The sequence below is a fragment of the Chrysemys picta genome, chromosome 13 (assembly GCF_011386835.1).
Source record: "Chrysemys picta bellii isolate R12L10 chromosome 13, ASM1138683v2, whole genome shotgun sequence".
In the NCBI taxonomy this organism is placed as follows: Eukaryota; Metazoa; Chordata; order Testudines; family Emydidae; genus Chrysemys; species Chrysemys picta.
In genome coordinates, this window is record NC_088803.1 from 24,883,548 (window position 1) to 24,908,364 (window position 24,817).

The window sequence follows — 24,817 nt, forward strand, 5'->3', positions numbered from 1 at the left end:
GCCTTGTGGGTGGGGGCATGTGGCTTTCTGAGCAATAATATTCTTGCTGGGATGAGAGGAGCAAACACAGACTGCACTGGGGCTTCCAGGAGGCCTTCGGTGTATGTGTGTGTGTGTGTCATTCTGTGCCCTCCCTGCCCCCGCCAGCACTGGGCACTGCCCTGTGACGGGGGACTTGCCCTTCCCTCCCTGCCCCCACCCAGGACTGGGCACTGCCCTGTGGCACGGGGCTCGCCCCGCCCACCCAGGACTGGGTGGCACAGACTGGCAGGCAGGGCTGTGTCTGTTCCTGCCAACATGGCTGGCCTTGGCGTTCGGCTGGTTCATTGTTCAGTGGTTTTGGGCCAAGCCCTGCTCCCTTGAGGTCAGTAACAGAATTCCCACTGGCCTCACTGGCCCCAGGCCTTGGCTGCCCAAAGCCCTCATGGACCCAGGGCTCCCCCAGCTGCTACTGACCAGCCGCTCAGCCCACTCACAGCCAACGGGTTCACTTTTTGAAAAGAAAAATAGTCCCAAATGATGGCTAGTGAGTGGGGCTCTGGCGGCGCCAACTATGCGGTGGGGGACTCCAGGGTTACGATGGCCCCTTCTGTTTGTCACTTTACCTAGATTGTCCAGAGAAGTATTCGGAAGAGGAGAGCAAGAGCTCTCCCTGTGCCCAGCCTGGAGAGATGGACGAGCTGCAGGATGCCCGTGCGCCCACCATCGCCCAGCTGCTGCAGGAGAAGACGCTCTATTCCTTCTCGGAGTGGCCTAAGGTGGTTTCAGTTCTGCACCTGTCTGAATCATTCACAAATTGCAGCCGCCCTGGCCCAGCTTCTCTGCCTTGCCACCCTTCACTAAGCTTATTCCTGGGCAAAACTCCCAGCCACCCACCTCTATGGCCCTGGTCCATGTTAGTGAGCAAGCAAGGGACCGAATGCACAGAAATCCCACTGCTGCGAGCAGGATTTGGGGGTACCATGGGGAGGCCGAGCGGGGGGCCCAGTGGGATGGAAGCGAAGCACAGACTTAGCGCAGGCCCTCTGCCTGGGCTGAATTTCCCCTTCCATACTCAGTGTCCCATGGCACACATGTCCATGTGCATGGGTGTGCACCCAGACACAAGTTCACAGGGTCTTCAGAAAGCATCGGTCCCTGCAACATTTGTGAAAAGAGAGGGGGTTCCATTTTCACTCCCACGGGCTCTCTGCATTTCCCTTGGGGCTCAAGGGCCTGTGCGTCCACACTATCCTTTGCATGCCATGGCCCTGGGTTTGCCATGCCACTGAGCTGTCTGCTTCTGCTTGCAGGACCGAGTGATCATTAACCGCATAGATAATATCTGTCACGCCATCTTAAAGGGCAAGTGGCCCTCTTCTAGCCAGCAGTTTGAAACACAAACCCTGATGCCCACATCAGTGTTAGCCAGCAACGCAGGCACTAGGAACAGCTTTGCCGAGCCAGAAGCCCCGGACCCCAGCTTCAACAACGGAGTGTTAGTTGCACAGGTACAAAAGGTGAGGGGTCAGGGCACGTGGCCCCTTAGGAACTCCATCTCCCTGGTGTTCAGGGCTTCCCAGCCCGGGAAACTCTGCAGCTTTCCCTCCTCTCTGGCTCTCGCTGTTCTGCAATTTGAAGTGTATTGTATAGTCCCAGGGGCAGCTTGGAGACCCTTCCCCCCAACCCGGTGCTGGCATTCACCCAGGTGTCAGGTGGGTGGATAGAGTTAGGTCACTGTGGGGGACGAGTCACAGCAACCCCTGTGGCAACATGTATAATCTCAGCCTAGGGGTGCCCCTTTATTTACTGACATGAGAACGGCAGCTGGAGGTCCCAGACAAACGACTCGATGCATTTCTGTGAGCGACTCTGCTCGTCTTCCTTCGGAGGGAGAGGTGCTTCCAAAATCCCTCCTCCCGCACTCAGTTTAGCCGAGAACACAGTGCTCTCCCTATGCCCCCGCAGGGGTGTAACAGAGGCACCGCCCTGGGGCCAGCGCTCTGAGTAGAGTGCTCTGTCTCCCCACTACAGAGACCCCCGCTTACGCGCCGTCCCTGCTGAATGAGAGGTGGCTGGGCTCTGGTTCTGAGGCCAACAGCTGCTGGCAGGGTGTGGGAACCAGGGGCATGCTTGCTGCTGGGAGGAGCCCCTCCTACAGCTCACTGAGCTGCAGCACACCTGCTGCAGTATGGGGCTCTGCAGGAAGTCCCACTCCATCCATCCCTTTAGCTGGGAAGTGGTGGCTGTCTGCTGGGCCGGGGGAAAAAGGTCGTGGAGGGCTCCAGCAGAGAGATTAAGGAGCTCTGTCCAGTCTCGATAGCCACCCGTCTCCATACACTCCCCTCCCCCAGTCCTAGCCCCATGAAACCTCTCTCGTGTCAGTGTTTTAGCCCTTGCAGTCCCTTCTCACCCTATAGTTCTATGATTCTAGTGTGCGCTGGATTTAAAAGTTGCTTCTGAGTGTTGTAAGGCCTGTGCGATGTAGGCCATAGCTGTGACCATTTCTCTGTCTTTGCTGCACACAGGAAAGCTTCCTGGCTCCCGTCTTTACGAAGGATGAACAAAAGCACAGGCAGCCCTATGAGTTTGAGCTGGAGAGAGACGCCAAACCTAGACGTCTCGAACAGTTAGCTGCATCGCACTCCCGTCCACCTGTAGTGCTGAACGGCTGGCGGGACTCTTCAGGGAACCTGGCCAGAGTATCCGATGGATCGCCAGGAAACCCTTCTCCTTTCCCCCTGAACAGCAACCTGCCCAAGTTAGGGACGGTGCACTCCCTGCAGGGGTCCCTGGGCATGGACTTGTCTGGCATCCTCCAAGCAGGGCTAATCCATCCGGTCACAGGGCAGATTGTCAATGGAAGCCTCCGGAGAGATGATGCTGCCTTGAGGAGACGACGGGGCAGGAGAAAAAATGTGGAAGGGATGGACCTTATCTTCTTGAAGGAGAGGAGCCTTCAAACCGGGCTGCAGGTGGGTAAATGATTCCCCCTCCCAAAGCAGGCAGGATTCAGCACCTGAATGCTCACGTGGATCCAGCTGTTCACTCAATGACTGCTGAGCTCTGCTGTCCATCCCAGGACAGGGCAGGGCAGGGCTGGACAACTGCCCCCTCATTGACTGCCTGAGGCAAACCTGGAGCAGGAGAAGCAGACTCAACCCCAGAGAGGCAGGCCCTGTCTCTTGGTGAGGAGAGAGGTGGGGGCTTGCAGAGCTTCCCCCAGCCCCCGATCAGGGCACTCTTCCCTGAGTGCTTGAGAACTGCTAAGCATTAAAACCTGACCTCCCACGTGGGGGCTACTGTATTTATGTAGATGGAATGAAGGGGCTCAGAAAATCAAAGGTGTTAACATGACTCAGTCACTGTCCAAGAGGAGAAAGCGGTAAACAAGGTTCAGGGTTTGGTATACAGAGACCTCAGCCTACATAGTCCCATGGCAAACATGCCATTAAACATCCTTTTAACCTTCTAGTGAAGGTACAGAAAAGAAGGGAAACCAGTTGAAGCATTTGAAATGCAGAGTGTCATTTCAGACTTTCACTGTAACAGCTCCCTTTCCCTTGAGCTGGAGAGCCTTTAGAAGACAAACCCCTTGGTCAACAGTCTCTTACATGGCACGAAAGATGGTAAGAACTCCTGTGGGGGAAAGAGAAGTGAGTGGAGATGGGGGGAGCTGTCGTCAGTGCTGCTGCTAAAGTCTAATCCCATTTCCTAGAGACCAGACAAGACAAAAGGGGGAGAGAAAAGACCAGCAAAGGTAGAAGATGCAACTTCAGGTTAATTCCTCCTTGCAGTCTCACTGCTGGCCCCACACATGGTCTGAGAGCTGGCAAACTCATACCCACATCGGGCTGCTGAGGGCCTTGCATTTAGCTGCCTCTTGGGTCACAGTCTCACAGCAGTGTTGCAAAATATACTATCTTGGCTGGCTAATCCAGACTCCTATTAAACAGAAGGCAGAAAGAGAGAGGAAAAACAAGAAATATGGTGGGAAGAAACAGAGTATATTGGGGGCATGGGAGGGAGCCCAGGGCAGCGGCATATTCAGCACTTAGCTGGAGCCAGTGGAGGTGGTGATGACTGACCTGGTCTGGACAGGACATCTCTCAGGATCCGGGTGAAGAAGGAGATGATAGGGGTGGCAGCCATGATGGTGAAGCACCCTCCTTCCCCTTCTCTCAGTGCTGCGGTAGCCAGCTCCCGCCACCGTCAGTCAGCCAGGGTTCGCCTCTGTCCGTCAGCAATTGTTCTCCTTCACTTCCTCACAGCCAGTTTGTCTCTCTCAGTCCCTCCGAAGGGGGCGATGGGCACAATAGCCCATCCTGGTCCCATCCTCTCAATATTTTGTCCACCAACAGGCCTAATTTCCAACACACCAATTTTGGTTCATTGATTTCCAGGCTCACGCTGCTCTCGGTTACCGCATGATCTTCACGCAATCCTTGAGATCTATCAGGAGACCTTTGGGTTGGACTAAGTCAGCCTGTCTCTTTTTTCCACTCACCATTTGCTATTATAGTTTATTGTGACAATGCATGAACTCTCATTCACTTCACAGCTGGACTCCCAATGAGGGTAAATTCGTAGGCCCAGTTACCACAACAGGGCTTCACAGGGATGGAGAGCCCAGGGAAGGTATTGGGCTGAATTCCCCCACCCCAGCACAAGGCGGGGCCCTGCCCCCTCCTCATGCCCCAGGAGATTCGCCCTGGAAAGGGCAGCAGGCTCTTGGAACAAGGAAGCTTTAGGTTCCTTCTGGGACTCCAGAGGAGGCTGGCTAGGTGAGGAATGAATCACACCCGCTCTGGGTGGAGCCAGCTCCAGGCCACCTGGCAGAGCAGAATTTGTGGGTTACTTGTACCATTGCAAACCCTGCTCAGGGTGGATTTCCCACAGTCTGGGTACTGTCAGCAAACCAGGGGTGCAGAGAGCCTGTTGCCTGAGGTAGTGCCATGCCCCCTCTAGATGCAGCTGGTGGGAGGCTCTTCTCCCCAGAGAGATGTGGGGCGAAGCCTCTCCACAAGAACCAGGATCTGGGCTGCGTTTGCTGGTAGCACATTGTGCCTTGTGGCAATTAGGGCATTTTCCAGGTGACGCCCAGAAAACACAGACTGGTCCCACATCTCCCAGCTCTCTCATCCCTAGTGCAAACAGGGTGCCTGTGAGGCTGAATGTTTCTCCTGGTGGCTCTTGGTGATCCAAGTGAAGAACACCAGGAACTCCTGGGCTCCGGCTTGCCAAGCCCTGTCTGGGTGTCTGCAGGGGCAGGTTCTGCCTGGGTGCTCTGTGTATGCCTGGGTGACATCGGGGTGAGAGAACTAGCAGTATGATGGTGTTCCCCACATGGGCTCTCCCTTCTCCCTTCACTTCAGGATGTTCAGGAAGATCAGACCCAGCCTGCACAGAGCAGCCCGCACCCGGACGGGCCAGTCACCGCTACCTCAACTCCGCATACGGTCACAGCCACAAGCATCCGGACAGAGAAGGCTGTTCCGAACAAGAGTCTCCTGGACTGGTTAAGACAGCAGTCGGACTACACACTCGATGTCCCCGGCTTCAGCACAGTAAGAGTGACCCTCTGGGGGTCTCAGGCTTCAGTACATCAGGTCTAGATGCTGCCTCCTTCCTGTCTGCCTTAGATCCAGATGCAAGGGGTGGGGCTGGTCTCCAGAGCTACGGGGCTAATGTACTTCTTTGCTCACCCAGGGCAAAGACACTTGAATAGCTGCACATTCCTGGTAGATGGCATTGACACCTGCGGTCTGTTTGCTGGCTCCTGCCACAAGGATTTGCTGCTCAGTGATGTTGAGGGACTAGGTCAGCACCTCAAAAAATGGGTGGGGAATGGGCAGAGCTGTGAATCTAGGTTCCCCCCGAAATTGTGCCTGCAGCTCCCATCTCATCTGGGTCACTGTGGATGACAAAGCACAGCTAAGTCAAAGGAGACTTCCTGTAACAGATCAGAAGGCAGCAGGCATGGCCCTACTCAGCCCTGTGAGCTGCTAATGAACCTCAAGGGCATTGAAGTAGGAGGAATTTGCAAGTCTCAAGCCAGACAGCCCATGAGGGCAAAATCACAGTGCCCGAGGTTTGGGTGTATCACTTTCCCAGGGAACAGTGCCTAGATTAGCAGACAGCACCAACACCAGGCACAGTCGCTCCTGGACCTGACCAGCACGAACCTCCACAGACTTAATCTTTCAGATCCTAGGCTGAGCACAGCTTGAGCTTGTCACAGTATCTGATCCTTACCCATCGTTCAGTAGCCAGGCCTGGTGTTCAGCTCTGATAGCTTCTCTCTGTTCCCTGCACTAGCACATGAGCTCATATAGATAATTATATGGAGAGAAAAGAGGTTATTTTATCTTCATATTTGGCACTGGTGTGACCCCTGCTGGAATACTGTGTCCAGTTCTGGTGCCCACAATTTAAGGATATTGATAAATTGAAGAGGGTTCAGAGAAGAGCCACCAGAATGATTAAAGGAGGAGAAAACCAGCCTTATAGCGATAGACTTCGAGAGCTCAATTGAGAAGGTTAAGGGGTGAGTTGATCACAGACTGCAAGTACCTACATGGGAACAAATATTTAATATTGGGCTCTTCTGTCTAGCAGAAAAAAGTCTAAACCTGAGCCAATGGCTGGAAGTTGAAGCTAGACACATTCAGCCTGGAAATAAGGTGTACATTTTTAACAGTGAGAACAATTTGCCAAGTGTTGTGGTGGATTCTCCATCAGTGACAGCTTTTAAATCAAGATGGGCTGTTTTTCTAACAGACCTGCTCCAGGAATTACTGGCAGGTCTCTGGCTTGTGTTGTGGAAGTCAAATTAGATGATCATGATGGTCCCTTCTGGCCTTGGAATCTATGAATTGGGCTAGCCACAAAACCACAAGCAAAAACCAAGAGGGGAGAGAACATAATTTCTTGCCTTTCAAAGTGAAAAGAAGATGAAATTTGAAACCGTCGTGCTCTGAGTGTCTGAGGAAAGCTCCTCTGATCACCCATCCCCACTTGTGTGTCTATTTCTGTTATCCAGGATCTATGGGAGGACAGACAGGAGAGGAGCATGTGTTCAGAACACGCCAGACCTGTTCTCAGAAGCTCATAAACACCCAACTCTTCTTCCAACAGGCTGGTTATTCGTATTTTGGCTCATTTAGCCTATAAAGTAGTTCACTAATCTGAACGCAGACCATGAAACATTATGGAAAGGGAATCAAGAGAGATACTGATGATGTCTGTAAAAAAGCCGTGTCTTAGTGCCGAGGGATTGTGCACCTGGAACTGCAGCCTGAGGTGTGTAAAGATTCCCTTAGAACTCAGAACACAGGCAGTGAGTGGCTCCTGAGGCGGATGGGTACATTAGCATGACCAGCTGCTTAGACCTGAGAAACCCAGAATTTGCAGGCAGAGCAGTGGGGCTCTAGTCATAGCCCAAAGAAACCTCACCAGGTGAGATTCTCAGGAGTCCTGAAGCAGTGGCACTCAACACACGTGAGTGTGGGGGGCCTTCTGCTACCTTGCCACTCTCCCGGTCCTGTCTTGGAGGCAGCCAGAAGTTCTAAACTGCACCCTAAGGGGCTGTTTTGCCAGTGAGTACTACTGGAGCATTGTGCATCCCAGTCATCCCTGTGCCTGCGCTGGTGTAACGCTGGCTCTGTGGGATTCCCCATGTGGGGGCAATCCTCACCTGTCTGGTAAGGGCAGCTTTAATGTGCTTTGTGCTCCTTTGACAGTACAGACTGGCTTCACTGAAGGCCAGGACTGGGCCTAGAGCCTTTTCTTTGTAGAAAAACCCTGGTTTGACTCTGATTTAGGCAGCTGCATGTTTTTCCTTTTCCTTCCATACATGTGCATTGGCTTACTGCAGCTGTGCAGCTTGCACTCCTGAAGAGCAGTGATCTAGAGTTCACATGGCTCGGTGGGTTTGCAGCGGGTAAAGCTGGAATATCAGCAAGCAAGAGAATAGGATGAAATTAAGCAAAGGAAAATGTAGGCTGAATAACAGGAAAACCTTCCGGACAGCAAATTCTGGAATCAACTTGCAAGGGAAGGGGTGGAGGCGCCTCTCATGGGACATTTAAAACAAGGCTGGTGACTAGTCTGTGAAGAGCGGTCCTGGCTCTGGGGGGAGCTCCCTAAAAGGGACCAAGTAGGGCATTTCCCTCTCTGAGTGTCTGAGGTGGAATCGGCTGATGGGCAGATAATAAACAAGGGTCCATGGACACTGATGCCTGTATTAATGTCCCTGATCCACTCCTCTATGATTAGGGGTCTGAGACTGGTGCCCTGTTAGCCCAAAAGCCATAATGCAGAGAAGAGATTGGTCACAATCAAACTGACTCAGGAAATGGGGAAACTGCAAAACTTACAAGTCTTATCCACCTGCTAAATGTGGAAACAGAAGCACAAAGAGATTAAGGGACTTTACGATGGTCACTCAGGAAGTTGGGGCAGAGTCCGACTAGAATCCTGGAATCTTGACTCCCAGTCCTATGCACTAACCATGGGTCCACACTCGCTCCCCTAGACTTGCACTCTGAGAGTAGGAGATCAGGGTTAGGGTTTATATCTGGAGTACGTCTGGTAGGACAAGCATGACTATTAATTACTTGTATTACCATAGTGGTGAGGTGTCCTAGTTTTGGACCAAGCACAGAACCAAAAGAAGTTCCGTGGCCCAAAGAGCTTCCAATCTAAGGATAAGTAAGACAAGAGACACCAGCTGGTCACAGCCAGATGGCCAGGCATGTGAGATGCTGCCACACTGTGGCACATACTGCTGTGCTCTTCCTTTCTGAATTATGGCTGGGACTTTTTAAGGAGATCCAGCATAGTCTCTCTGCTGTGAATTTAGTAACAGGCAGCAATTCTAGGTGTGCAGAGACATCAGTCAGAGATGGAGTAGTTAGTCTAGGCTGAGGCACAGCAAAAGTATCTTCAGACCTATCAAAATAGATTTGCCCTCATCCAAAAAGCAGAGCTGTGCAATGGGGCCTGCACAGATGCCCCTCCCTCACACCATCAGCTTGGCTTGGCCATTTTCCCTCCAAGTTTCTAGCCACCCATTCTCATTAATGCTCTCTTATTTGCCTTCTAGAGTTTTTCAGACAAGCCCAAGCAGAGGAGGCAGCGATGCAAGGACCCCAGCAAACTGGACATAAACTCACTCACAGGAGAGGAACGGGTACCTGTGGTCCATAAGGGTACAGGACGGAGGGTAAGCAAAGACATTTGCTGTGCTTGGTTCTTGGTCTGCATAGAAATAGTTAGCAGAGACCCAGACCCACCTGGATTTTAAATCCTGAGAAGTAGGTAGGATGGTAACCAAAGTCTGTAATACACACATGGATCTGTACCACTCTCAGAGCCACAAGTGTGCCGGGGGGATACCAACCTACTGACAATAATTAACTGACTTAGCAGAGTAGATATAGACTGTTCTTTGAGTGCTTCCTCATGTCCATTCTAGTATAGGTGTGTGTGCGTCGCGTGCACTGTCGCTGGAAGACTTTTTTCCCCCCTGACGAAGTGGGTATTCACCCACGAAAGCTTATGCTCCAATCCATCTGTTAGTCTATAAGGTGCCACAGGACTCTTTGTTGCTTTATGCCAATAAGTGACCCCCATGACAGCTGTTTGAAATACCTGGGAGGGGCACATCCAAGGAAAGTGCTGGATTTGTAGGAATTTCAAACCAAGAACAAAAAAGAGAAACAATCCATTGAAATTCCTCCTCTTGGAGGGGGCATTTTGCCCCGCTTCGGAGCTGCAGCCTGACCTAGCACCAAGCACTTCCTTGACCAGGAGTGTCCTGGCATCCATTAGGGAAACCCAGCATGGACCAGGCTCCCTGGTGCTGACCTCCTCCCAGCACGCTTCTTTGGCACCCAAGAGGTCGGCGCCAACAGCACGACACTGTTCTCCGTCACCAGTGCCAAAGAAGAGGACAGAAAAGTTGGAATAGTGGCGTTCCCCTGTGAGAAAGACCATAGAGTGAGATCTGTGGGGGGCCACTCTCAATCAGTTGCAATCCAACCAGCTCTGTTGACTCCGGCCCCAGGGGAGGAACCCGTGGAGTCGAGTACCAATGGACTCCTCACAAAGGATGAGCCAAGAAGGAGACACGACCCTGGCAGCACCATCGACGCCAGAGGCATATGAGGCAGCGTGGAACCGTCTAACTCTCCCAGCACTGCCATCCCCCCCAAGCTGAGGTCCGCAAGGGACAATGCAGGCACCGCAAGGCCCAGTTCCAAGAGAGCAAGCACCAGTCCTGGGCAAGTCTGCAATGATGGTGAGGCACCGCCCTCTCTCCCACTCATCATCAAGAGACTCGACACCACAGACACGCTCGCCACAGTGACACTGCACCTTGCCCCAACACCAGTCACAGTCTCGGTGCCGCTCCAAATCACAGCACCACTTTCTGTTGCAGCACCATTCTCTACCATGATGCCACTCTCCATCATGGTACAGTTATTCGGCGCCAAGGAGCAAGGCACCTCCCTGGTCGCCTAGGGAATGGGTCCTTGAGCTCCGAATTGCAGGCAGAGTCGTACGCCTGACGAGGGAGCAGACTCTGGGCGGACCATAGATGCCCAGCTGACATGGCCCAGGGACTTGCTCCGCCAGCATGGGGCCCTGGACAAATGGCAGATGCCACCTCAGTGGCCGATGTTGACCCCTTGGCTGCACATGGTTCAGGGCTCCCACAGGGGACACTCACTCTCGGCACCCTCTGAGATGAGGGTGCTCTCTCCATCCTTGTCGGAAAGGGGTTCTATTCCCGGGGCAGAAGTTCAGGACTCTCAGATCACACCTGCGGGAGACCCGTCAGCACCGGATGACATACAAGGCCCGGTGGCAGTCCAGGCCTCTACGTCATCCTTCCCTGACGAGGAAATGGCAGATATAGCCATAGCCCCAATGCAGGATGACTACAAAGCCCACAGGAGCTCCTGCGTCAGATGGCTCAGAATCTCAACCTCCAAGTGGAGGAGATTGCGGAATCAACCCCGGCCTTGGTAGACATTCTGACTCCCTCGGGTCCGGCGAGAGTAGCCTTGCCCCTGAATGAAGCCATTCTACAGCCTATAAGGGCATTGTGGCAGACCCTGGCCTCTCTCCAGCCCATGGCTAAATGGGTGAAGAGGAAGTATTTCGTCCCCCATAATGGCTGTGAATATTTGCACACCCACTCCTCGGTGGGCTCCCTGGTTGTTGTTGCGGCCAACGAGCGGGAAAGGCAAGGACAGCAGGGACTATTGCCCAAAGCAAAAGAGGCCAGGAAACTGGACCTCTTAGGGAGAAAAGTTTACTCCGTGGAAGGTCGTCGGTTAAGGATTGCAAATCACCAGGCCCTATTTAATCAGTATGAGTTTAATTCCTGGTCAGCCATGCAGGAATTCCAAGAGCTCCTGCCATCGGATTCTAGGTCAGAGTTTGTGGCCCTGGCAGAAGAAGGCAAGGCCATAGCCAAGGCATCCCTCCAGGCAGCCTTGGATGCCGCGGACGTAGCAACCCGAGCAATGGTCACAGGGAGTGCTGAGGCGAAGCTCCTGGCTTCAGTCGTCTGGTCTACCTTATGAGGGTAGGGATGGTGTCCCTAGCCTCTGTTTGCCAGAAGCTGGGAATGGACGACAGGGGATGGATCACTTGGTGATTACCTGTTCTGTTCATTCCCTCTGGGGCACCTGGCATTGGCCACTGTCAGAAGACAGGATACTGGGCTAGATGGACCTTTAGTCTGACTCAGTATGGCTGTTTTTATGTTCTTATGATCTCCCGTTCAAGGGACAGTCCCTCTTCTCAGAACAAATGGACACCCAGCTTCATAGCCTAAAAGAGTCGAGGGTGACCCTGAAGTCATTGGGCCTCCACACTCTGCCCCATCCCAGAAGCATCGTAAGCCTCAGCCCATGGGCCATTTTTACCTGCCACATCACCAGCAGAGGCAAGACTTCGGATGAAAGAGGAGTAAGGGGCTCTGGAAAAGAGAGGCCCTTCACTCCTCATCAGCCTCGACATCTGCGCCCACAAAACAACTGTCGGGCAATAAACAAAACTTTTGAGGATGCACCCGAGGACGGTGCACCAGTTCAGAACCTGAATCTTACCCCTATGTTTGTGGACCATTTGTCCCATTTTTACTGGGCACGGGCCAACATCACATCCAACTGATGGGTGCTCTGCACGGCAGAAGTGGGATATACCATGCAGTTTATTTCTTCCCCTCCTTCCCACCTCTCCTCCCCATCCCTCTTCAAGGACCCTTCTCACGAAAATCTTTTGGCTGAGGATATGCAGTCACTCTTAAGGGCGGGGGCAGTGGGGGAGGTTCCCATGGAGCTAAGAGGCAAGGGGTTTTACTCCCACTACTTCCTGATCCCAAAATCCAATGGGGTTCTCAGGCCTGTCCTAGACCTCAGGAACCTAAAAAAGTTCTTGAAGAAGCTAAAGTTCCACATGGTCTCTCTGGCCTTGATTATTCCTTCCCTAAATCCAGGGGACTGGTATGCCACCCTCGACTTGAAAGACACATACTTTCATATTGCTATCTTCCGAGACCACAGAAAATATCTTTGATTCGTGGTAAATCAGAACCACTATCAGTTCACAGTGCTGCCTTTCGGCCTGTCGGCAACTCCAAGAGTATTTACGAAATGTCTGACTTCCCTTGGGAGACGAGGGGTGCAGGTCTACCCATACTTAGACGACTGGCTGGTAAGGGGCTGGTCCAGAGTACTTGTGGAACAATGCGTGGGCCTCATACTGTTCACTTTCAGGAACCTGGGATTCCTGGTCAACGAACACAAGTCTAACTTCATGCCCGTCAAGAGGATAGAATATATAGGAGCAATTCTTGATGCAAATCAGGTGAGGGCCTTCTTGCCGGAGAACCATTTCAGGGCCATTGTAGCTCTTATACAAAGCCTGAAAGCATGCCCCACCACCATGGCAAGGAGTTGGTGGAAGCTCCTGGGGCACATGGCCTCTTGCACTGTGCAGCATACACATTTCAGACTGCGCCCTCTCCAACTGTGGCTGGTATCAGTGTACATATCAGGTTGTCACCCACTAGACAGAGTGGTCTCACTTCCACCAGCGACACTCAAAGCCCTTCAGTAGTGGCTGAAGCGAGACACAGTGTGTACCGACGTTCCCTTCACAAGGCCCACACCTTCGATGGAGCTACTCACAGATGCCTCGGACATGGGGCTTCCTCCCACAGCCCTCATCCACAAAGTTCTGCTCAAGATCAGAAAGGACAAGGCTCACATGATTCTCATAGTGCCAGCATGGAGGCAACATTGGTTCAACACATTGCTGGACCTCTCAATAGACACACCAGTCAGCCTTCCAATGTGGCCAGATCTGATCTCCCAGGAGCACGGCCACATGCTCCACCCGAATCTAGAGTCCCTGCACCTGAGGGCTTGGAACCTTCGTGGCTGAGTGAGATGGAACAGTACTGCTCGGCGCCAGTACAAGTCATCCTTATAGGTAGTAGAAAGCAGTCAACCAGAATGGCCTACCTAGCAAAGTGGAAAAGGTTCTCACTGTGGTCACTTCAGAAAGGGGTCTCCCCCATGGAGACCACGCTGACCTTTATCCTGGATTACCTGCTTTACCTGAAGAAAGAAGGTCTTGCAGTATCTTCCATCAAAATCCACTTAGCTACAATCTCGGCGTTCCACCCATCGGTGAATGGCAGATCGGTTTTCTTCAACCCGATTTATGCTCAGTTCCTTAAGGGTTTAGATCGCCTGTATCCACAGGTGCACCAGCTTCTGGCCCCCTGGGATCTCAACCTGGTGCTATCTTGGTTGACAGGCCCCCATTTGAGCCATTGGCAACGTGTCCCTTGATTTACTTATCCTGGAAGACTGCCTTCCTGGTGTCCATCACCTCAGCCAAGAGGGTTTCAGAGATCCGGGCACTCACCGCCTAACCTCCGTACATGGTCTTCTTCAAGGACAAAATTAGGCTTCGCCCATACCCATCCTTCCTTCCGAGGTGGTCTCCCATTCCCACAGTAGTCAGGATATCTTTCTCCCAGTCTTCTATCCCAAGCCCCATAAAAATAGACAGGAGCAGAAGCTGCACTCTGGATGTTAGATGTGCCCTGGCTTTTTACATAGAAAGGACCAAACCCTTTTGGAAGTCCACCCAACTTTTCATTGCTGTCACAGAAAGGATGAAGGGGAACCTAGTCTCGGGAGGGATAGCTCAGTGGTTTGAGCATTGGCCTGCTAAACCCAGGGTTGTGAGTTCAATCCTTGAGGGAGCCATTAAGGGATCGGGGGGGGGGAACTGTCAGGGTCAGTACTTGGTCCTGCTAGTGAAGGCAGGGGACTGGACTTGATGACCTTTCAAGGTCCCTTCCAGTTCTATGAGATAGGTATATCTCCATATAACATCCTGCATCTGCAAGTGCTATGACCTGATGAAGGTGGCTCCCTGTAACAGAGCCTCCTTGGTCCTGCTTCTGTCTCAGTCGACAAACTAAGTAGAGACTCTCATGCTGGTCCAACACCTTGTGCAGTTTATTTATAAAGGAGGCCCACCACCTTCACCACATACATAGCACCTTTAACAAGCAGGGGAGAGCACTCTCTCTCTCCCTCTTACTGCCTGCTTCCCCCCTTTTTACTTCCTTCCTGTGCTTATTTGTGGGCTCTGGCTAATGGCTTAATTAGCCTTTCTGCCCTGCCCCACCCACGAATTAGGCACTGCTCTATTTAGTCAGCTCCAATCTGCTATGCCTGATTGGACCTGCTGTGAACAGAGTGCTGACTCAGGCTTTCATACCTAGCACTCTGTCACACACCTTCCCCCCTTATCTAACCACAAGGTTCTTCTTTCCCTGTGTTCTGCCTCCCTTACCGGAGGGGCCACCCTCTCTATCTCCAGGGCAATCATCTGGGTTTCCCTTGTGGGGTTTGTTCATCCCCCACCCACAGACCTCTCACCATGTGGGGGGCGAATACCCCCCATAGCTCTATAGCAGCCCATTGGTCTTCACACTAGGGGCATCCCGGGAGGTTACTCCTCTCATTCTCTCTCTTCGCATCTGGCAGGGGATCAAGGTTACTCCCCTCATCCCCTGGATCACCCAGGACACCAGGTTCCCTCAAGTCTCCAAACTGTGCCTGGATTTCTTCTCTTGGGGGTTCTGTCGCAGGGAGCTCCATTGACCCCGTGACCTCTACTAAGGAGTTTGGGCTGTCTGTCCCCCCGTACCTCCTTCCTTACTTCCCTGGGGATATCTCGTCTCCAGATTCAGGCTTTGTTGTCTAGGGGTTGCTCCTGCTTCTTTTTTGGGGTTCTTCCTCTCCCTCCCTCCCCCGGTTCTCCTTTTGCTAACGTGGGATTCCTCCCACCACCTCGCTTCCCAGTGGGGAAGGGACTCTAATCCGTGCCCAAGACAACCGGATAAGGCAGTCCCTCCATTACCCCAACTTGTTTCCACCAAAATCTTCCCGGGACCTACAGGGGCACCTGGGCTATGGGGCAATTCCTCTTATCCCCATGGACACACTCTGTGTCCATAGTTGCTCCTGGAATTATCCAGTGAGGCTTCACCAGCTCCCTCTGGACAAGAAAGCAAGCTGAGGCCATATCCACAAGGCCCTTCTGGAGTTTCCTTCAGAAATGGTGAACAGTTTTTGCCCTTTTTTCTTTCCTCCCGCCCTGGCCCAGCCACAAAAGTTGGCAAAATCCATGTACAGGCAGGCCCCTTTCATCTGTCCAGATTGTCCACATTGCGAATAATGGGTCGAGTCCCAGCTGGCACTCCGGGGTTCTTCCTGTCCATGCCCCTTCCTGCTGTGGGTTCTTCAGTCTTTCTCCCCAGCTCTGGATCCTTATATGGTTGCCCATCTTTCCTGGGAAAGTCTGCCTCTGCATACTCCTCTGTCAGTTTCATGGCAGCATCCACGGTGCTCAGTGGATGTTGCCTCACCCACACTCATATGTACTCGAGGAGGCCCTGAAGGAACTGTTCTAATACCAGAGCGTCCATTATTTCCACCACCATTTGGGTATCTGGTCTCAACCAGCGGGTGGCCCAGTCCATCAGTCTTTGGGCACATGCTAGGGGCCATAAACATCCGTCAACCTTGCTGTTCTGAACTTTTGGCAGTACTTCCCAGTAGACAGCCACTCCCGATCCAGGATGGCTGCCCTCAGTGTCTCATATTTTTTGGCCTGCTCCTCATTCGGCCATATAGGCCGCTTGGACTTCTCCTGACAGATAGGGAGCGAACCGCAGGGCCCAAGTTGCTCTAGCCCAACCTGCACTGACAGCTACCCTCCCCTCTCAAAAGTGTCCAGGAATGCGTCTGGGTCATCTGCAGGGCCCATTTTACATAGTCCAAGGTTCTGTGTTCGGGCAACATCTCCCACCGGGGAAATTACCACCTTCTGTAGGAGCTGCTGCTGGAAGCTGGCTTATTCCCTTATGAAGTCCTGCAGGCTTTTCTGCTGCTCTGCCTGCCAGGCAAGCAAAGCCTGTCTCTCCATGTGGTGGGATTGTTGAAAACCTTGTTGGGCCTTCTGCATCTCCTCTTGTTGTTTTACCAGCCATTGCAGGGTCTCCTCCTTTGCCCAGGCCACCAAACCCTTGCTCTGGCTCAGATCCCAGACAAGGCCCCATGTGTAACAGGGCCTCCTTTGTCCTGTTTCTGTCTCAGTTGACAAACTACTCAGAGACCCTTGTGCTGTTTATTTATAAAGGAGGCCCACCACCTTCACAACATGCATAGCCCCTTTAACAAGCAGGGGAGAGCAATCTCTGTCTCTCTCTTTTACTGCCTGCTTCCCACCTTTTTACTTCCTTCCTGTGCCTATTTGTGGGCTCTGACTAATGGCTTAAGAAGCTTTTCTGCCCTGCCCCGCCACGCCCACAAATTAGGCAGAGCTCTGCTTAGTCAGCTCCAATCTGCTTTGCCCGATAGGAGCTGCTGTGAACAGAGTGCTGACTCAGGCTTTCATACCTAGCACTCTGTCACATTTCCCCACACTTAACGCACTCCATGAGATCACAGGCCTCATCAGCGGAATTCCTGGCTCATGTCCGAGTCGTAGATATCTACAAGGCAGTGACCTGGTCTTCCATCCACTACACACTACACCATCACTCAATAGGCAAGAAGCGATGCAGCCTTCAGTACTGCGGTCCTCCAGTCCATGTCTTGCAGAAACTCCAATCCCACCACCTGACTGATTGCTTGGGAATCACCTATATTGTAACGGACATGAGCAAGCACTCAAAGAAGAAAAGACAGTTACTAACCTTTCCGTAACTGTTCTTCAAGATGTGTTGCTCATGTCTATTCAACAGCCCATCCTCCTGCCCTTCTGTCAGATTTACTGGCAAGAAGGAACTGAGGAGGAAGCAGGTTGGTAGGTACCTATATACTATGACATGAAGGCACCACTCCAGGGGGCACCAGTCGACCTGACAGATACCACTAGGGGAAAAAAAGTCTATATTGGAATGGACATGAGCAACACTTCTCGAAGAACAATGGTTACAGAAAGGTTAGTAACCATCTTTTCTAGATACACACACTCACCAAGGCACATGGGTCTCACAACAGGAAAGCAATTCACCATTCAGCTTAAAGCTTCAGGATCAAAGTAATGCCTGCTGTTAGCTGCAGGGGCTAATTTGATCCTTACCTGTCAATTTCCTGGGGTTATTTCAAAAACTGTAATTTTTTGATGTGGTGCAAATGTCTTTGTTTTGTCCCTGATTGAGAAGTGCAGGAACAGCATGTAAATCCTCTTCCAAGTCCTGGGCAGAGCCATGCTGCGTGCAAGCAGTGGGCAGGTTCTCAAGCGCGTTCTCTCACTTGTTGCAAAAATGTTGAGAAAGTAGCACAAAATCTGACTCAAGATCATGGTTTTTTCTCTGCAGTGCAAACCCCAGTGTGACAGGAGAAGGCGAGTCTCGGGCAGCTGAGTTCTTGTATCTTCTCCTTACAGTGAGGAAGGACTTTAACTTGCCCCTCAAAATTCCATTTAAAACAAACCCATGTGATTGGGGCAGGTGACTTTAAAAATAATCATTTAATTAAAAATCAAACAAACTGGTGAGTTAGAAAGACATTGGCTCAGCTCCCCTTGTGCTTCCCTGTGCTGCAGCAGCGAGACTACCATCAGACAGAGCTGGTGAGTTTCAGGCCAGCTCCTGAACATCCCCCTCACAAAAACCACTATCACCACAACTTATCCTCTCATTGGCAGGCTTAGCAGGGAAGCCAGAGATGGAACAGGCCCTCAAGACTGAACTTCCCTCTCTCCACAGGTCAGGGCTGAGCCACAGTGGCTGGGAGCAGCACAGAGGAAGCTTGCAGTCAGCACCAATACAGACATTCACTGCACTGGCCACTACAAACACAGAGTCAGATGGGCCCTGCCCCAAAGAGCTGACAGTCCAGATAAATAGAAGAAGTAAATGCTCTTATCCCTGTTTGCCAGATGGGGGACAAAGACACAGCGAAAAAGTGACTTGTGCCAGGTCTCAGTGAGTCGCTGGCAGAGGAGCACTGGCTTCCGTTCCTGGCTGAGTGCTAGTACAGAGCCTTCGGCATGAGATCCTTCCTCCCAGTGACAAAATTCTCAGTGATGTAGACGGGAGTAGGCCCAGGCTGTGCACTTCACTGCACACCACGCACTGTCTGCGGGTGAAACTTGGGTTGCTGATGCCACAAAACTCCAGGCTGTTTGGTTTTAAGAAATGATCACAGCTGTCGAGTGTTGGGGAGCAGTGGTAATGCCCCCAAACAGGGAGGCCAGCTGCACTTCACCTATGTGTATTCCTAGAAGGTTAATCATATTTCTTATGTAACTTTGCATAACTCTTTCTGGAACAGAGGTCATCCTTTTACTGTGTTTTATAGTTAGGGGGAGCCATGGCACCAGCATTGAAGGAATTGCCAAGGTGGCTTGATGCAAACTTGGAGTATGCTGTTGCAGCAGACTGGGCTGACATTGTTAAGCTTTCAGTAAGTTAGAGCTTTTGGAGAAATCTGTATCATGTCATCTTTTCTTTCTCCTCCCCATCCCCACCCCCGTTTTTCCGAGGAGGGTCCCTGAATTGGAAGGCAGGGCCTCAATTACACACATGGGAGGGAATATCTACAGGACCAACTCTGCCTGGTGTGGCCAAGTGACAACTCAGGGAGGAGCTTAGCACCCTGCAGATTGGTGATGGGTGGATAGGAAAAGTGGAAGAGGAAATATTTAGCAGTGATGGGAACGGGAGGAGGCAAGTTTAGGCTAAATATCAAGAAAATCTACTTGACAGAGAGATTTAAAACTTGGGATGTTTAGAAATGACTAGACAAGGCACTAGAGATGTTGTAGAGGGAACACTCGTGCATGGGACTGTACTGGGACGGGAAACGGACAAAATGTGACCAAATGAGTCAGATTTTCAAAGTGGCCTCAGCTCAGCTTCTGTATCGACTCCTGCAAATCCCACATTTGCTAAGGAACATGCAAGTCTCATGGCCTAACAGGCCTTATGTGCAGGGAGGCACTTTTCAAAATTTGCCCCACTATTTTTTCTGTTCCTAATCTCTGAGTCACTGCCCCAGTGAGCAACAAACTGCCATGGGTGGGAGCTCTTACTTCCCTTGGACAGGGATCGCAAGGAGATTCAGCTGGTGTTTGGGTGGGGTTACTCCATTTTCATGTGGCCCCATTCTCTCCCCCCCCCCCCTTCTTGGTTGTGGAGTTGTGTGTGGCACTCATGCTGGGTTGGGAGGTGGGAGGAGAGCATGGGCAGTTTGAAGGGTTATGCTCACTAGAGAGTGACAGACTGACCCATTCCCTCAAGAAACAAAGAGCAGCCAGGCAAGGATGGTGCCAGCTCCACCAGCCCAGAGAGCAAGCCTCCAGTGCAACGTCCATCTCACACTGAGTCATTAGGCTTCCTTCAGGGGCTGGGTTTGGCATTTATTGTATACATTTTCAAGAGACAACCTCCACTTGTGCCCACACTTTGCTGATGCCAAGGCCTTCATGCCTGCTAACTGTTGTGTACATCCTTTCAGTTAGCTTAACACTTGCATGTCTGTTAGCATCTGCACTCCCACAAGCAAGCGTTAGCATGGGGCGATGTTTGCACCTCCCAAGTCCAGGCACACACATGTGCGCACACAGTTTGCCACAAGCACAGGTGGAGGCTGAGTAGAAAATTTACCCTTTATGTGCAGTAGTTGTTCCATGTGAACCTCCAACATATTTTGATCCAGCCTGCAGGACACATGCAGTGCATGGAGCTCCTACCCTTTTCAAGTCTAAATGCAAAATGTTTCCATTTAAATATGCATCATTTGCAACCTATTTGCTATCCTGAAACCCCAAGAATTAAGTGTAAGAGGAAAGATACTAAAATGTTTGTGCTAAGAATGCTGGATAACAGGTTTTAATTCTATTCTGTAGATGCTCCTAGGTTATTTTGTAATTTAAACAAACACAGTCACACCAGTCTGTGTGTGTAGGTTAGCCCTATGTCTGGGGGTCCAGAAGACCCTTATTGTTTAATATCTATACAAAACGGTTTGAGCCATACATTAAAGCTCTAAGTAATGGGTGAGCTCCAGAAAATAAGCACACACTGTTTGCATGTGCATTTTTTGCAGCTTTGCTGTTGTACAGGGCTTTGAAAATTTGGCCCTTAAAGTCTAAAAAATAATGTTTTTCACCTGGTGATGCAGCCAGAATTCAAGCTGGGATGGGAACTGATTTAGCGTCACTGACTCTGGGCTGCCCCTGTGCTTTTGATGTCATTAAAGATGTCAGTTCTCAGCAACAGAACTCACCCACCCAGGAAGCTCAGGAAAAGCAGAAATTGTACTGTCTAGACAGAGCAAAAAGTGCTTTCTCCTCTCCTCCCCGTGAGCGTTTGGACTTCTCTGCAGCATCATGCCAGGGGCAGGGCGGGAGGTGTTTTGCACTGACAGCATCCCTTTGGTGAAAGTTCTCTGTCCCTCTCAAATCCCATCTTCAGAACCATACCAACAGGGGCTTGTGTGTTGCTACCTTTGGGAACACAGGTGTAAGCACATGACAACAAGCTGAGTTTTCTTTGGAGCTACAATAACCTTTGGGCTTTTTCTGTTTTGTTTGTCACTTTCAGGGATTCCTCCCAGAAAGCAAGTTCAATCGTATCCTAACTGAGCCTGTGCTCCGAGACACCGGGCCCCGTCGAAGAGGGAGGAGGCCAAGAAGTGAACTTATTAAAGCCCCTGGTGTTGTATCGGATTCTTCTTCTGGAATGGGACCGTTATTCATGAATGGACTTATTGCTGGAATGGATCTAGTGGGACTTCAGAACATGAGAAACATGCAAGGCATCCCTTTAACTGGGCTGGTTGGGTTTCCTGCTGGATTTGCAGCAGTGCCTGCTGGTGAGGATGTCAAAAGCACCCTAAGTATGTTGCCTATGATGCTGCCAGGCATGGCTACTGTACCGCAGATGTTTGGTGTTGGAGGACTTCTCAACCCACCAATGACAACTACTTGTACTTCAACTGCTCCAGCTTCATTAACAAGCACAACTAAAAGTGGTACATCAAATATGGAAAAAGCTACCGAGGACAAACAAAGTAGCCAGGATGTGAAAAATGAACCTCTGTCTGAAGACAAACCTGGTCCTAGTTCATTTTCTGATCAGACAGAATCTGCAATAACTACCAGTAGTCCTGTAGCTTTTAATCCATTTCTTATCCCAGGAATGTCCCCTGGACTGCTCTATCCATCTATGTTTCTTTCCCCTGGTATTGGCATGACATTGCCAGGCATACAACAAACCAGACACTCTGAGGCAACAAATCTAGAAAGCCAGAAGCGGAAGAGAAAGAAAGCTAAAGGGGAACCAACAAATCCAGAACCAGAAACTGTCTCACTGTCTGAAAAAGAAGCTGCAAACAGTCAAAACTGTACAGAGCAAACCCAATCTTTGTCATCAGAGAAAGAACATGACCTACAAGTGGAAGAGAAGGAGTTAAAAGAAATTAACAATACCGATTAGAATTTTTGTTTCATTAAGAAAAAAGATTGTGGCTTGTAAGTTTCTTATCCCATAAATATTTGTTACTTACCCTCCTGCCCCCTCTTCACCTTCATAAAACCTGTGTTTCCATGAGTAATATTATCTACCTAATTCCCTGTAAGAAAACTATGGTGACATATTATATGTTAATAGTTGCAGGGTCTTGCCACTTTATTAGATAAACAGTGTTGTCTAGTTAGTATGGGAGGCACAGAATTCTTCTTCTGTTATCCAGTTGTTCATCCCAACCAACAATAGTAAATCCAGCACTTGGTCACCCCCAAAATTGCTCATTTATCTGGGGAAAAAGAAAAAAGCAGAACCGGAGCAAAAGAAAGTACTTTCATCTCTTGATCTCAAAGCAGACAAGGATATTCCTTTTTACAGTGACACTGAATGAATAAAACTGTATTTTGGGGTAAAAAGCACAGCTATAGTAAGTGCTAATGTGTATTTTTGATTTAAAGTATTTCCCTATTTTATCATGGTTACTAGAATAGTAGTATAGACAGAAGTATATAACTAATGATTGAAAATGCATATATTAATTTCTTTTTAAAAAAGCATAACTGGTAGTGATATAATTTCCCCCCCTTTCACTCCTCGGAGTTTTGGAGACAAACTGCAGTAAGTGAAAAGATTACGTAGACTTTATTTTATATTTTTTTTAAACCAAAGTTTTTTTTTTATGTTTAGTGGACTTTCAGTTGCCCTTTCCTTGTTAGTTACAAGAACTTTTCCAGCTTGTGCTGAAAAGGTTTTGCACATCTGCATGTCTTTCATTGAGGTTCTTGTACCTAAAGCTACCAGTTACTTCACCGGTCTGCTAGTATTCAGTTCTCATCTATGGCATCAGAAGTCCTGTAAAGAGTTGTTTTTCCAACAATGAACAGGCCACTCATATAATGCTCTTATATGAATACTGAGGCTTTTGAGTTTTTAAATTTTTTTTTTTACAGTTCTCCTCCTCCCCCCATAAGTGACATATTTTCTCAAAACAAAATAAACAGACAGAAAGCTGTTGGGCTGGCTTTACAATTGTGAGTCCTTTGAGAAGGATTGTTGAGGTTTTCAAAGCTTGTGTTCATCTTCCTTTTCTAGGGTTAGACTGTGAAGAGATTATTTTTGCTTCTTCTTTCCATTCCTCTTTGTTCTATTTGCTGTTGAACAGTGTTTCCCAGCAGTCCCGTTGGCAAATAATTCTACAGTATGCATTTTAAATTAACGGGTTTTTAATGTGATCAGTCCCCCAAACTCTGTGTCTTGAGACACCTCCACAGGTAAACTCCATGTCGTCCTCTCTCCTCACTGCTCCTGTTTAGTTTTTCTTTCACTTGGGCTTGTTCTTATTTGCAGCTCATGGTTTGAGACTTGAAATAAACACTTAGTGGTGCAGCAGTGAAATGGCAGACTGTTTGAGGGAGCTGAAGTGTGCTAGTAATCAGTTTTGCATTTGATTGTCACCATTTACTGTATTTTTTACTTATTTTCTGTTACAGTTTTCCTAATTTATCAGATGGTCCAAATGTTTTGACATAACTATTTCAGTTTGCATTATTTATTTATGATGCTTTTTGTCACTGTCTTTTATACATTTGGGATTATAAATTATGTACATGTTACAATTAGCATCTCAAAGAAGTCTGTTACCCATGACCTAAAAAATTATATTTTCAAGGAATTTATTCCCACTTTATTGAATTGGATGTGATTTTAAAAAAATTATGTAACTGATCATAATACAAAAGTCAGATCATTAAATGTGTTCTATTTAATAACACCCTTGTAGCATAGATACTGTATCATTATCGACAGATTTCTTAGAAATGCTGCTATCTCTATTTAACTAACAGTTTGTTCAGTTTTGCCTCCAGTGGAAGCAGAAAGGGTTTTTTCAGCTGTTAAATCCAAAATCAATATAATTTATTTATGTAAAAAAATCACTTGATTGATATATTTTTGAACCTTTTAAGTACTAACTTTCTTTTTATTCAGTAGAACATGTACTTGCCCTAAATCCTTAAAATACAAATGCTATAAAACTTCATATATCTTCAAAGCCTTACTGTGAATGGGTATAGAAATCTCTGCAGAGTCCATTTCTTATATGGGATGGTTGTTTTTCCAGGGTTGCACTCATAAGGAACAGGGTTCAAAGTGAAATGTATTTAACTAGCCAGCATGTTCTTACTTATCAAACATGTATGTTAAGTCTCTGGGTGTTTAGGCTTCTCTTTGGCTGCTATTGTGTGACCCTTTTTGAAATCCGATAGAGAAACTCTGTGGATTATTTACATTGTAAGGCATAAGTGGCTTCTTATTACTTTCCATCATCATATCCTAGAACAAATACCCAGTTTTCACCACTTTCATGGACACTCACACAAACATACATTTTCCACCAAATGTGCTAACAAAATAAACTGTCTGTGCTCTTGAACATGGATAAAAAGAAAAAGATTTAAAAGTCAAATTTTTATTTTTTTAATTTAGTGACTAGATGATGCTTATCTTTCAAACTTGGCAGAGCCTTGCCACAGATGTATATAATTTTTTCAGCAAATATATGTGAATGTTTGATTCACTTGACTCAGTGCTAAACGTTACTTGCTTTTTTTCTCAGCATGAATAATATCCACGGTTGTTATATACAGCACACCCTCTTTGTCAAATCATCCCTCATGTGCTTACTGTCCGGGGGGGGGGGAGGGGGGGGGTTGACTAATTGCTGTTGATTCAGACTTTTCAAGAAAATTGGCT

The 24,817-nt window shown here is 49.4% G+C and overlaps 1 protein-coding gene across 14 annotated transcripts in view; it reads left to right on the plus strand.

Annotated features, from left to right (window-relative positions):
• CHD6 (chromodomain helicase DNA binding protein 6) overlaps positions 1–24,530 on the plus strand; it is a 203,331-nt gene extending 178,801 nt beyond the window's left edge. For 9 of the 14 annotated variants that reach the window (XM_024105115.3, XM_042854957.2, XM_042854958.2 and 6 more), the window contains 7 exons: positions 610–758; positions 1,293–1,499; positions 2,508–2,954; positions 5,355–5,546; positions 9,086–9,205; positions 18,897–19,001; positions 21,143–24,530. In XM_024105115.3, coding sequence (XP_023960883.2) covers positions 610–758; positions 1,293–1,499; positions 2,508–2,954; positions 5,355–5,546; positions 9,086–9,205; positions 18,897–19,001; positions 21,143–22,036 — 2,114 coding nt within the window. In that variant the 3' untranslated portion in view covers positions 22,037–24,530. Of the gene's footprint in view, positions 1–609; positions 759–1,292; positions 1,500–2,507; positions 2,955–5,354; positions 5,547–7,021; positions 7,269–9,085; positions 9,206–18,896; positions 19,002–21,142 lie in introns of those variants that run through there. The other 5 variants (XR_010592225.1, XM_005295436.5, XM_042854956.2 and 2 more) reach the window with 5 other exon arrangements.
• Positions 24,531–24,817: the final 287 nt, after the last annotated feature.